General features: G+C 40.5%; 1 protein-coding gene across 2 annotated transcripts in view; it reads right to left on the bottom strand.

Moving 5' to 3' along the window:
- Window positions 1-14,645, bottom strand: part of DPYSL3 (dihydropyrimidinase like 3) — a 121,463-nt gene that overhangs the window by 23,950 nt on the left and 82,868 nt on the right. For both annotated transcript variants that reach the window (XM_033180745.1, XM_033180743.1), the window contains exons 2-4: window positions 11,512-11,600; window positions 4,757-4,941; window positions 2,038-2,202 (exon numbers count right to left, since the gene is read on the bottom strand). In XM_033180745.1, the coding sequence (XP_033036636.1) occupies window positions 2,038-2,202; window positions 4,757-4,941; window positions 11,512-11,600 (439 nt within the window). The remainder of the gene's footprint in view (window positions 1-2,037; window positions 2,203-4,756; window positions 4,942-11,511; window positions 11,601-14,645) is intronic.

Below are 14,645 nucleotides of genomic sequence, written 5' to 3'. Positions count from 1 at the left end.
GCAGTAGTAGGTGGCATTAAGAATCACTCTAGCACACCAGTTGTGTTCATACACTGGGGGCTGCACTATTGAAATCCACCACATATTAGTTCAGTGACGTTGGGATACTTAACCTCTCTGGACCTTGGTTTTCTCACCCGTTAAATGGAAAAATAACAATACCTTACTTCATAAAGTGGTTGTGAATATTAAAGGAGAGAATGCATAAAGAGCTCTTAGCACCAGGCTTGGCACATATTTGGTTTCCAATAATGGATCTCCTGGGATCGGTTCATTTTACTGTGCAGGGTGTTGGATCAGAAAGGAGAACTAAGATACAGATCCTACCCTTAGGGAACTAATGGACAGGTTTTACCTTGTGCTTAAATATCTTAAGTTGTGGCCAGGCACCGTAATTGCAGCACTTTGGGAGGCCGAGGCGGGTGGATCACAAGGTCAAGAGATCGAGACCATCCTGGCTAACATGGTGAAACCCCGTCTCTATTAAAAATACAAAAAATTAGCCGGGCGTGGTGGCAGCTGCCTGTAGTCCCAGCTACTCAGGAGGCTGAAGCAGGAGAATGGCGTGAACTCAGGAGGTGGAGCTTGCAGTGAGCGGAGATCGTGCCACTGCACTCCAGCCTGGGTGACAAAGCCAGACTCCGTCTCAAAAAAAAAAAATTAAATTGTAAGGTTTATATGTAAAGATCTATTTAGATCTCACCCCAAATAAACTACTAATACAGTGATTTACAGAAATAAGTGGGACTGGGGAACTGAGAATCATTTTGAGGAAAGGGGGATAATTTTGGTTTCTAACCATTAGGGCCCTCTCAGACCACAGCATTCTGGGCCAAAAGTGGGTTGTAATTTGAGAACTTCCCTACTCAGAATGGTTCAACTCAGGGCAGCCTTCCCAAACACTACCCTTCCCAAAAGCCTCTACATTATCCATGGAAGATGCAGGCTCTTTGATAAAGAAGTGAGTGTTAAAGTGATTCAATTGTCTACCCCAGTTGAGATGCCCAATGTAAACGCAAATACAGAAAGAAGGAGTTAATCTCACATTCTGTGTCACCAACAATTTTGCTCGGCTTGTGGGGTAAGGAGGGGGATGGAAAGAAAGTATCATCCTTTGAGGAGGTCATCCTTTCCTTTCCCTGCCATCCCAGGGCGCACTCTTCCACTGGACTCCTAGCACTTGTGTCTAGACTACTCCTTTGGTAACGGTTCTTGCACCCTATGACATTTATTCTGTTGTTCTTCATAAGCCTGTTTTCTTTTGCCTTGGGTGTTCAGCAGAGGCCATTACTTACACTTCTCTAAGACTCCCAGGCCACCTTACAATGCTGAGTACATTGTGCATATGTGTGCCTGTATGTGGTGGGGAGGGGTTTGCAATATCTGATGATCAAAAAGAAGCAGAGAATAGAGGAATCTAAGAAGACAGCAGAACCTAAATCATGTACTCACTGAGAGGACACACCCTGGCGCACACACAGAAACACATATACATATGCATGAACATGTTTTCACACCCTAAGCTCCCAGCCAGAGTACCAGCACATCCTTGCTCCTAGAAATGCCTTAGCCTTTTCTAAGGATGCCATTGTTATATGTAAGGGTTTGATCTCTATAGTAAAAATGATACAGGTTAAAAATCCCTAATCTCATAGGTCATACTAGCCATAAAACCTTATGTAAGATCAGTTAACCTCTCCCAACCTCAGTTTCTTCCTCTGCAGAATGGGCAATATTGCATGGAGGTGAAGAGTATAGAACTTGAATACATCTACTGCTAACTAATGCTATGATCTTGGGCTGCTTATTCTAAGTCTCAGTTTCTCCGTCTGCAAAGTGGGGAAAGCAATCACTATCTCACGGGGATCCTGTAAGAAGTAAATAAAGTGCCTGGAACATTGTACTATCCCTACATCCAGTGCTCATGCTCAAGGCTCCAAGCTCCAAGTAAAAGACAGTGACTGAGCGAGTGGATAGTGTTGGAAGGACCGGCAAGAAGAAGTAAGAGAGGAGGGAGGACAGCATGTCTGGGCTCACCTTTGTCCTTGATGAGGTTCTGCACTTCCTGCTTGACGCTGTCATTCCAGTGGGTTATGTCCACATGCAGGGCATAGTCACAGCAGCTCTTCCCATCAGCCCACTCTCTCCATTTCTCATAGGCCTCAGTCAGGCTGGACTCAGGCTCAGGCACCACATGGTCAACTGAATGACAGAGACCCCAGATGAGTCACTCTCAGACACAGCCTTTACTCCCCTCTGCCCAGGCCTACTCCTGCTTGCTTAGCTGTGACTGCAGAATCTCTATTTCCTGAGCATGGAATTAACTTTTGAAGGAGTTCCCTGGTAGTTTCAAGAATGCTGATCACTTAAATGTCACAAAGCTATGTGATTTGGGACAAATTATTAGCTTTCCTAAACCTCAGTTTTCTTTCCTTTCAGTTGGTGCCAAGTGGGGTGGGAGACAGGGTGTTACTAGTGCCTTTCTTCTGAATTTATAAGATTAAATGGGAAAAATGCACGTAACGTACTTCACCTAATGCCTGGCTCATGGTAAGTGCTTAATAAATGTTAGCCATCAATGAGGGCCTACTATGTGTCATTCTTACTAGTATTGTGGGGAGGTCACTGCTAGTGAAAAAAGTCAGACTCTCTTCCAAGGGCGAAAGTGAGGGTTAAAGCTAAGTCAGGGCACAAGACATTGAGGCTCTCTGCTATAGGACAAAGCTGGTGTCAGTTACATAAACCCGATACTGGGCCCGCAGATCTTATTTCCATGGAAACTTCTTGTCAAGAATCTGGTTTCTTTGAGGCCCAAATCTACTCTGCAACCATGGATACATTTTTTTTTTAAACAATGGCATCTATAGTTGATGAAGAAAAGGCAAACATTGCACTTTCATAGTTCCCCTGAACGGCTGAGGCAAAGTACAAGTAAGGACAAAGTACAGCTAAGGACAACTTTCCAGAGAGCAATTCTGAAATATACATAAAAAACCTGGACATTTTTCAAACCTTAACCCAATATTTATTCCTACACCTACGAATTATTCCTAGGGAAATAAATGAGGCTGTATACAAAATTTTGGTTCCACGGATGTTTACTACTTATTTATCTAAGTGAAAAATTGGAAACCATTGAAATCGTTAACAATAGAGAAGTTAGGTTAAATACATAAATCCTTTATAAAATGGATGAGTAGGAATCCACTTTAAATGTTGGGGTAGAATAGAAATGAATGCAAAGATATCCATGACATACTATTTAGCAAAAATGAAAGGTTAAAATACAGTACATATACTGTGATCCTAGTTTTGCCAAAAAGGATTTTAAAAATGTGTACAATATACAGCCAAACTCTAACAGCGATGTGGGATTATGAGGTTTATTTTCTTTTTGCATCTCTAGGTTTCCTAATTTATTTATGAAGGACACAATTGCTTTTGCGGTTCACTCTCATCACTGGGAATCTGACTTCCCTAATGCAGATGGCCAAGCATAATACAAATCTCAAGGATGCCAAACAGGTCCAACTCCTTGCCCAGATGGCAGAAAGCCAAGCCAAGATCACTCATTCCCGTAGTCTTCTATCAAAAGCAGCCTGAGAGCACTTATCGGAAAGCAAATGCATGGAGCTACATTACTAATGTCTGGGGCAACATCAGGGCTTTCGTTTGCAGGCAGCTGCTGAGAAGTCAGCAGGCTTCCACCCTTCAGCTGGAGAAGTGAACCCTGAATTGCACCTTTTATGGCTTTGGTGCAATTTTTCTGGGCTTCCACACCCAACTAGCCAAAGCTGAACCCTGCTCATTCTCCTGTCTAAAGGAAGTAAAAGACAGTGGATAATTCTACTGCTCAGGCTATCCTGCACTCTCAGGGGATGTATATGGTGTTAAAATAAACAGTGCTCTCTGCCTGACCAAGTTTGGGGCCAGCACTGGGATGGGACCCAATTCATCAGGATTCCTTTGGGACAGGAAGGACTGCCCTGGAATGTTATTGGTTCAGTAATCCAATGGCATACAACTCCCTATATTTTTTTTTTGGAATTGCAACAGAAAAAAACAAAACAAAACAAAAATTAAAAACAAGAGAAACCACTCCTACAGCTTGTCAAATTTTAAAGATATAAATTGGTCAAAATACAGCGCAGACCAGATAGCATTAAATGCGACTGGAAGTCAAAGATGCAGATGCCTCCAGCACCAGTTGCTTTTATGACATGACCAGCATCCCAATAGAAGCTTTAAACCAAGCTCAGTGATTTTGAAAACCCCCACCAGACACAGCTTCACCCACTGAAGTTCACAAAATTTCCAAGAAATGTAATTCTCCATAATCCCTCTCTCCGTGATATTCCTTAGCTCCATTCATGCTGCTCTGCCCTCCTTTCTCAGACCCAAGTGGGCAGTTTTGAAATAACATTTCATCTTCTATCCACAACTTTTTAAGTCTACTTTCACCTCTTACTAGCCCGGAGATGCTATTTCCTGATTCTCCACTCATTGCAGGAGCCAGCACCTGCTGCTAAGGTAGACAAGAGGGCAGCTGCTGCCATGACCAAGAGCCTCATGAATCTCCTCTCTGTAGCTACAGGGAGCTGCCCATTTCCTCAGCTGAATCTGCTTTTCTCAGGCAGAACATCTATAAACTGAACTGGGGCAAGTATACAAGTGATAGTAAGAGAGTTCTGGAGGTAACACATTCATTAAACACACAGCTCTGAGAAACAAGAGTGTGTAAAATATGAAGACTTACTGATCATGGTGGTGCCACCTGCTAAGGCTGCCTTTGTCCCTTGGAAGAAGTCATCTACTGTGGTCATTCCCTTATATGGCATCTGGAAGTGAGTATGGACATCGATGCCTCCAGGGATCACCATCTTCCCATTGGCTTCGATGGTCTTCACTCCTCCAGGAACAATCAGATTGTCTCCAATTTGTCTGGTGAAACAGTCAAACACCTGGTCACTTAAAAGTGCAATTTCCAAGACAAATATAATGGTATAAGGATTTTAAACAGTGTTACTTGTATTTATCAAATTAATCTTTGCAAGTGACTCACAAGCTTAGCAATCTATAAACAAAGATAGATATATACAGAAAACAATGTTTATAGTCACAGAATGATCTGATATGCTGTTTGGTGGGACCAAGTGTCTTGGTTTAGTACTACAACCCCAGGGGTTTGACAGTGTCTAGAATACAGTGTGTGTAATAATTGTTTTTTTTTCTTTTTTTTATTATACTTTAAGTTCTAGGGTACATGTGCATAACGTGCAGGTTTGTTACATATGTATACTTGTGCCATGTTGGTGTGCTGCACCCATCAACTCGTCAGCACCCATCAGTTCATCATTTATATCAGGTATAACTCCCAATGCAATCCCTCCCCATGATAGGCCCCGGTGTGTGATGTTCCCCTTCCCGAGTCCAAGTGATCTCATTGTTCAGTTCCCACCTATGAGTGAGAACATGCGGTGTTTGGTTTTCTGTTCTTGTGATAGTTTGCTAAGAATGATGGTTTCCAGCTACATCCATGTCCCTACAAAGGACGCAAATAAATTCAACAGTGTAATAATTTTTTAATATAAATATTTTTATTATTCCTTTCATTTTGTTCTTTAAGTTAAGGTGAGAAATAACATCTGGAGAAGGATCTAAAGAGTATAAAATAGTGCACTGTTAGAAGAGACTGAAGAAGATAATAGTGAATCATTTAAAGAACAGGTATGGAATCTCAGCTATCTTTTAAGTGGGGTCATCTTTGCTCCTAATGAAAGATTCTGTCTGGATTATTTCCCACCTAAGTCTTCACTCCCAATTCCACCCTTTCCTGATCATTTATCAGCCAATCACAGCTGATGGCAGATTCACCAGGAGGAAGTCAAAGATGCAGATGCCTCCAGCACCAGCTGCCTTTGTGACATGGTCAGTGTCCCAGTGGAAGCTTTTAGCCGAGCTTAGTGATTATGAAAACCTCCACTGGACACGGCTTCACCCAGGAAGCTTCAGAGCATCTTAGGGAGGAATAGGGGGTAGACTCAGGCAGAAGTAAGCCAATGAATATCTCAAAGGCAAGCCTCCAAGGAAAGTGACAATTACAACTAGTCCCCACACAATGCTGCTTATAGATCAGCCAGTATTGCTTGGCTCATATGTGGTATCACATCTTCGATTTAAATAGCTGGTTAAACATGTCCACTATGGATATCAGGGAGACCTATGATTCATAAGCCTCTACATGACCATGAAAAATCTCCTACCTTGGGATATCTGTACCTCACTGTCCATGGCATGAATATTTTCCCCTTTTGTCCACAGGCAGCCAAGAAAGAGACTCTCTTGGGGCAGTAAGAAGTCTACCACTAGCCTGCCAAACTCCAAGTTCTGCAACTAAAATAAAGTATTCCTGACATCTCTAAGAGTTCAACTTTACCACATCACCACTGGGCCATTCCACAGCCACCATAATTCAAAATATACTGGTAAAATGCAGCCTCTGATCATTAGTCCATTCTAGTTTGGATACTGGCCAATTCCGTTCTTATTTTTCTCTTTCACAGGTTCCCCTTTAAGGAAAATTGAGAACCAAAGCCATGAAGAATTGCCGGTTTGTGTGTGTTTTCATCCATTTTGACAACTAGTTTAAAACCAAGCCTGAAACAGAAATGGCTTCCCCCTTCTTCACTGCTCCACCAATGAAGGCCGCATTAATCCTTCGAGGCTCAGCTTCCATCTGCCTTCCTTCATCAAGTGTCTAGCAAAATCCAAGTCTAATAATGAGTGAGGCTGGATGTGGGCTATCTGGATTCACAATGCTGGCTCTGCTAGCTACTAGCTGTATAACCTTGGCCAAATTACCTTATCCTGCCTCAATTCTTTCCTCTGTAAAATGTAATAAAGATGCCTCCTCCACAGGGTTGTGCTGCACATTAAATGTGAATATATGTTAAGCCCACAAAACACTGTTAAGTACCTAAGAATTCAGTAAATATCAACTATTATAATTAATAACCAGTCCACTCCCTTCTCTGCATCTCACCTGTTCTATGAATATAATACTTGATATGCCACTCCTTGGTAATGCTAGGTCCTTTGCATGTATACAGATATCTCAGTTCCCCTAAAAGACTAAAAGGTCCCAGGGGGAAGACAGCATGATGATTTGGGCCTTGATAATGAGTACTACACCATGTGACACAGCATGAGTTCAGTATCTCAAAAAATTGCCTGGCACATAACAAGTATTCCACAAGAATTCACAGACAGACAAATAACTATGTGATAGTTAGAAGAGGTCATTTCTGTTCTTATGCTCTGTGAGTTAATAATGTTGTTGCACACATACAAAATTTCAGGATTGAATTATGATCATTTAACTCAACCTTCTCTCTCCACCACCAACACACGCATCTGATGGTTAAATTCCTTCTACAACATCCTTGGCAAGTGGCCTTTCAGTCTTTCTAAAAGAGATGGCAAAAAGGATTTGTCTTACACCTTCAACCCTGGTTGTAGATCCCTGAAGCACTATGTGAAGATGGATTCTAAACCTGTATTTAAGGCTCAATTGTGAAAAGTTCTGAGATCAGATGAGATCAGGCACATTCAGGGTAGTATGGCCGTAGCACCACTCCTATTCAACATAGTATTGGAAGTTCTGGCCAGGGAAATTAGACAAGAGAAAGAAATAAGGACTATTCAAATAGGAAGAGAGGACGTCAAATTGTCTTTGTTTGCAGATGATATAATTGTATATTTAGAAAACCCCATCATCTCAGCCCAAAAACTTCTTAAGCTGATAAGCAACTTCAGCAAAGTCTCAGGATAAAAATCAATGTGCAAAAATCACAAGCATTCCTATACACCAGTAACGGACAAATAGAGAGCCAAATCATGAGCAAACTCCCATTCACAATTACTACAGAGAGAGTAAAATACCTAGGAATACAACTTACAAGGGATGTGAAGAACCTCTTCAAGGAGAACTATAATCCACTACTCAAGGAAATGGAAGACACAAACAAATGGAAAAAAATTCCATGCTCACGGATAGGAAGAATCGATACAGTGAAAATGGCCATATTGCCCCAAGTAATTTATAAATTCAATGCTATTCCCATCAAGCTACCATTGATTTTCTTCACAGAATTAGAAAAAACTACTTTAAATTTCATATGGAACTAAAAAAGAGCTTGTATAGCCAAGACAATCCTAAGGAAAAAGAACAAAGCTGGAGGCATCATACTACCTGACTTCAAACTATACTATAATTTTACAGTAACCAAAACAGCATGGTACTGGTAGCAAAACAGATACATAGACCAATGGAACAGAACAGAGGCCACAGAAATAACACCACATGTCTACAACCATTTGATCCTTGACAAACCTGACAAAAATAAGCAATGGGGAAAGGACTCCCTATTTAATAAATGGTGTTGGGAAAACTGGCTAGCCATATGTAGAAAACAGGAACTGGACCCCTTCCTTACACCTTATATAAAATTAACTCAAGATGGATTAAAGACTTAAATGCAAGACCTAAAACCATAAAAACCCTAGAAGAAAACCTAGGCAATACCACTCAGGACATAGGCATGGGCAAAGACGTCATGACTAAAACACCAAAAGCAACGGCAACAAAAGCCAAAATTGACAAATGGGATCTAACTAAACTAAAGAGCTTCTGCACAGCAAAAGAAACTATCGTCAGCGTGAACAGGCATGGGAGAAAATTTTTGCAATCTATCCACCTGACAAGGGGGTAATATCCAGAATCTACAAGGAACTTAAACAAATTTACAAGAATAAACCAAACAACCCCATCAAAAAGTGAGCAAAGGATATGAACAGACTCTTGTTAAAAGAAGACATTTATGTGGCCAAAAAACATATGAAAAAAAAGTCATCATCACTGGTCACTAGAGAAATGCAAATCAAAACCACAATGAGATACCATCTCACTCCAGTTAGAATGGCGATCATTAAGAAGTCAGGAAACAACAGATGCTGGATGTGGAGAAATAGGAACGCTTTTACAGTGTTGGGAGTGTAAACTAGTTCAACCATTGTGGAGACAGTGTGGCAATTCCTCAAGGATCTAGAACCAGAAATAGCATTTGACCTAGCAATCCCATTACTGGGTATATACCCAGAGGAATATAAATCATTCCACTATGAAGACACGTGCACATGTATGTTTATTGCAGCACTATTCACAATAGCAAAGACTTAGAACCAACCCAAGTGCCCACCGATGAGAGACTGGATAAAGAAAATGTGGCACATATACATCATGAAATAGTATGCAGCCATAAAAAAAAGAATGAGTTCATGTCCTTTGCAGGGACATGGATGAAGCTGGAAACCATCATTCTTAGTAAACTAACACAGGAACAGGAAACCAAACACCACGTGTTCTCACTTATAAGTGGGACTTGAACAATGAGAAAATATGGGCACAGGGAGGAGAACATCAAACACCAGGGCCTGTCAGGGATGGGGGAAAGGGGAGGGATAGCATTAGGAGAAATACCTAATGTAGATGACAGGCTGATGGGTGCAGCAAACCACCATGGCACATGTATACCTAGGTAACAAACCTGCACGTTCTGCACATGTATCCCAGAACTTAAAGTATAATAATAATAATAAAGTTCTGTGAACAATTAGTGCTGCCTATGATGAGCTCTGAAATAAGGAAGCATTTGGTAACAAATTTTTCTCACTCTCTCCAAATGAGAGAGCTTGCTACCTCTGAATAGAGCCAACTATACATAATAATTTTTTAGTTAATAGAAAAACATAAAATCAAGTGTGGCTTGTATTTTGAAGAAATTATTGTCATATTTTTTGGTTTGCCCATTGTTTCCATTTTTCTTACTTCCAGTATGAAAAAGTAATAATGTAAATTGGCAAGGTAACTACGAACAAATATTTTTTGTTCTTGCATTTGTTCATTCATTCATTCATTCATTCACTCGCTCATTCATTCAATGTATTTGACTAATACATTAACCTGTAGCAAGTTATTTACTCTCTGTGTGCTGCTTTCTCCTCATCTCAGGAAAGAGGATAATAATAGTACAGTACTTACTTCGGAGGGCTGCTGGCTGATTGAAAGAAAGCATGCAAAACATTTAACATTGTGCCTGGCACATACTACACACTCAAAAAGTAGCTCTTATCAAATTTTTATGTGCTAAGTCCTGGGTTAAGTATTGGGGATATACAATAAACAAGATACGCAAGTAAGATATGAAAGCAAGTAAGTCTCCTTACTCTCAAAGAAGACTAACAGTGTCAGAATTGCTATGATTGATGAAAGCACAAGCTGGTTTTGTTTGTTTGGTTATTTTTTTTTGAAACAGAGCCTAACTCTGTCACCCAGGGTGGAGTGCTGGAGTGCAGTGGCACAATCTTGGCTCACTGCAACCTCTACCTCCTGGGTTCAAGTGATTCTCTTGCCTCAGGTTCCTGAGTATCTGGCACTGCAGGCATACACCACCATACCTGGCTAATTTTTGTATTTTTAGTAGACACAGGGTTTCACCATGTTGCCCAGGCTGATCTCATACTCCTGAGCTCAAGTGATCTGCACGCCTCGGCCTCCCAAAGTGCTGGGATTACAGGCACTTAATGACAGCCGCCATGCCCAGCCAAGCGCAACTGTTTTGAAAGCACACAGAAGGGAAAGCTAGCCTAGGCTTTGGGGCTGGTAAAAGACATTTGTCTGCAGAAAACTATATCTAAGTCAACTTTTCAAAGATAAGCAAGAGATCTCTTATAACCAAAATCTTTAACTAGTCAATGAAGTTAAGTCATATAAAAATAAAACTAACAGAGACCAGAGGGGACTAATAGAATGGGTTGGATACACCCAGTCTTATACAACACCTTAGCAGGGTAGTGTGCTTTGTTTTCTGTGATGAAACACTATGTAAATCAAATCCTTTTTTAAAGTTTACTATGTAGGGAATCTACACATAAAACTTACCTGGCTGTGCCACTTACAGGCATCCAATAGTATACATTTCGGAATGTAATTATACATGCCTAATGAATGTATTTGCAAATCTTGCATGAAATACATGTCCTATCTGTGCTCTGCCCACCTAAGTTCTATCCTTATGTCAAGGTTCAGATTAAATACTCTCTCTACCCCAAAGCGTTACTTCTAAATGAATTTCTACTTCGTTGTACTTCTGAATCACTTATCCTGACTTCAACTCCTTTGATACCTATTGCGCAAAGCCTTGTATTTTTAGGGTGCTGTAATTTGTGCACATCTTCCAGTATCCTTAAGGATGATGGCCACACCTTGCACTTTTCCATGACCCATAGAATGCTCATCAATACTTTCTGCACAAAGTTGCCCTCAGTATCATTTCATTCTGTTGATTAAATTAAGATTTTTTTCAGTACATTCATGTAATCCAAGCTTCTTTATGAGCCATTAATGAAGACAGGAAGTGCAAAACAATAAAGAGAAGAATTCCATATACATACTTTATTAAGCCATCTTCCATGTAAATATCAGCATAAAAGGACTGATCATCGTTGACGATTCTGCCTCCCTTGATAAGGAGACGGTCACTCTAGAAAAGAAGGAAAACATGAGTCATTATCACAGGTATGATTTCAGAGAAGAGTGGTCTGCCAAGGTTTTCCCAATTCATTGCTCTAGATGTCTAGTAGAAACACATTTACCAAAGACATATGTGTGCTCAATGCACTCAACATTTAGTGTAGGTGTATTTGTTGGGGAGCCAGTCTTTCTTGGTTGTCCTTAACTCAAATTATTCTAGAGTTTCACCTCTTGCTTCTGCAATCTATTAATATTATAGCCACCTGGAAACATATCTACTCAAGTAAGTGAGACATTCTTTGTATTATTATATTTTCTGATTCAGTAGGCACTAAATATTTAAAGTGGGATAACATGCCTCAGTGCCTAGTGCACTCTCTCGTACTCTGTTGACACTCAATGGTGATTCTCAAAAATAGAACATATGGCTAGGCATACAAGGAAAGAGGCTTTTAAAAGTATTTGTAATGACACAAGGGCATGCTCAGATCATGGTTAGGTCTAAAATTCAGCACACTTACAAATGTATGCACAAGTATACACAATATTGCAAAATGTATAAGAAAACCACTAGAAGGGAAAAAGGCAAAGTATCTACAGTATTTAACTCTCAGTGGAGAAATTATGCAGGATTTGTATTTACCTCATTATACTCAGTATTTCTCACATTTTCTGAGTGCATTTCTTTATTGTTTGAATTATGAGAAAAATAAAGCCTTTTTAAAAATTATAACTTAGATGAAATTTGAGTCACCCAACTGGAAACAATGCAAGTTATTAACAAAGTAAACATATACTTTATATATAAATCAGGAGAGGGACAAGTTAGTGTCAACTCGGCAGATCACAGGTTTCATCAAATGAATGGAGCTTAGACTGGAGTATGAGGGATGGATGCAGCTTTGTTGGGTTCATGGAGGAGAAAACAACTTCCAGGAGTCTGGCTGAATAGCATGACTAAAACTGGCTACAGCATGAATAAAGAATGAGAGGCTGGACTTCGTGAAGAATTCAACTTCACAAAGAGATTTCAATTCCATCCATCCATCCATCCATCCATCCATCCATCCACCCATCCATTCCCAGGTCATTGCTTTTATGGAGCTTAAAGGGAAAGTCTGGCAATAGAGAAATAAACTCAAAAAATATATATATCAAGCAATCTAAAATTATATTAAATGTCACAAAATAAAGGGGAGTGGGCTTAAGAGGCTGGAAAACATCTTTTCAGGGAAGACCAATTTAGATGGGGGTGGGGGTGAAGAACTTCTGTAGGTAGAAAGAATAGCATGTGCACAAGCCCAGAGGTAGGACTAAGTTTTGTTTCTCTGAAAACCTGAAAAAGCTCAATGTGGGAGCAGTTTAGGGTTCAAGGAAGAAAGTAGCATTAAATCAGACTGGGGAGGTAGGCAGGCTATTCATGCTGGGTTTGGTAAGAGTTTGAGTTTGAATGAAAATACACTGAGACATATGTCAGGATTGTAAGAGGAGTGAAGACCTGTGTTGAGAAGTCAGCCTTAGAATGCACTGCTCAGGGCAAATGTTCTCCATGGCTATTTGACTATGGGGATTAAGAGTCATTGATCAAGTGGTCAGGGGCAGGGAGACATCATATGCATGGCCAACCATGGTCATCATTCCCTTGATGCTGACTCTATAGCCCCTGATTGAGAACATCAGCTTTCAAAGAGGATATAAATTTTATGGAGGATGGAGCCCCAAAACCAGGTTGACTTTTGGCTTCAGAAATGAAAGGGCCAGAAAATGAGATTTGAAGGTAGGCCCCATCTGGGATATAGAAAACTACCGCTTAGCTTCTCCTGCTCTTCTAAGGTATTGCATAAGAAGAAATTTCATCATGTCATATTGTGAGGGGAAATTATTTTTTTAAAGATACAGATCAGTGAGGTGTTTCAAAACAAACTACATATGTGGCAAGGAAGACATGCCTATGAGGTCAAATACAAACGTCCACCACACATGATATACAAGCCCTTCATGATCTGGTCTGTCAATATATCCACCCTCATTTCTATCATGTATGGCCTATATTTTAAAATGACAAAACATGCAGTTCTTATCACATTATCAGGCTCTCTGTCCACCGGGCATTTACAAAAATGTTCTCTCTGCCTTCTCACATAATCATCTGGCATCTAGCAGTCATCTCCTTTGTCAAGGCTCCAAAGGACTTTTCCTCCATGATGTGTGACCTGACCTTCCAGCCAATTTCACCTGCTCCCACTGCAGTTTAGTTGGAAAAATAACAATGTTCTACTGTAGCTGATTTATTTATTATTCAAGTATCTCCTGACTAAACCAAAGACTCCTTTAGTCCCGGAACAATGTATCTTTTGCTATTTCTACCTTAGTTTCTGGAGCTCGTCCTAGACAGCCATTCTATACTGGTTGAATGAATAGGTGAAGGGTGGGACACAGGAGGTTGTATTATATCCACATGATGGAAAGGCGTCTGGGTCAGAATATTGTGGAAAGTGGCCAAAAATTAAATTTTGAGAAAATAAATGATGGCTTTGTGATATACTATTTTAACAGTACTGCAAAATTACGTGAGGCAGTCCTAGGTCTGTGCTTCCAAACTAGTGTGTACATTAGAAAAATACATATTCCCAGGCTGTGCTCTACATCACCAAATCTGCATTTTATAAGCTCCTTATGCAGCCATCAGCCAGCCCAGTACCAAGTCACAGACCAGCACAAGGAACCACTGCCCACCTCCCTGCCCCCAACCCCACCCCACAGTTCTATGTGTGTCCAGGAAGGTGACAGAGCATCTTCAAAAGGAACTTCATAATAATAACAATCTTGGTAACTGTAAGAGTACCCTCCCTCTCATAATTCAATGCTTTCCTGATTTTCTTTATCTTCCCAGCAAAGAGCTGAACTAAACTGGTTTTTGGAAAGGGGCCAGTTTCTGTCTGAACTGAGACTAGTTATGAAATATGACCAGCCTAAGGACACCCAGCCCTGAGCCACTGGTGTGATCATCACTCCCTTCAACAAGCATGAAATGTCAGCAAAGGGGCAAATGCTA

This window comes from Trachypithecus francoisi, unplaced genomic scaffold (genome assembly GCF_009764315.1).
Source record: "Trachypithecus francoisi isolate TF-2019V2 unplaced genomic scaffold, Tfra_2.0 Lachesis_group2, whole genome shotgun sequence".
NCBI classification, from domain to species: Eukaryota; Metazoa; Chordata; class Mammalia; order Primates; family Cercopithecidae; genus Trachypithecus; species Trachypithecus francoisi.
The sequence above is the reverse complement of the archived record's forward strand: the minus strand, read 5'-3'. Positions and strand labels throughout refer to the sequence as shown.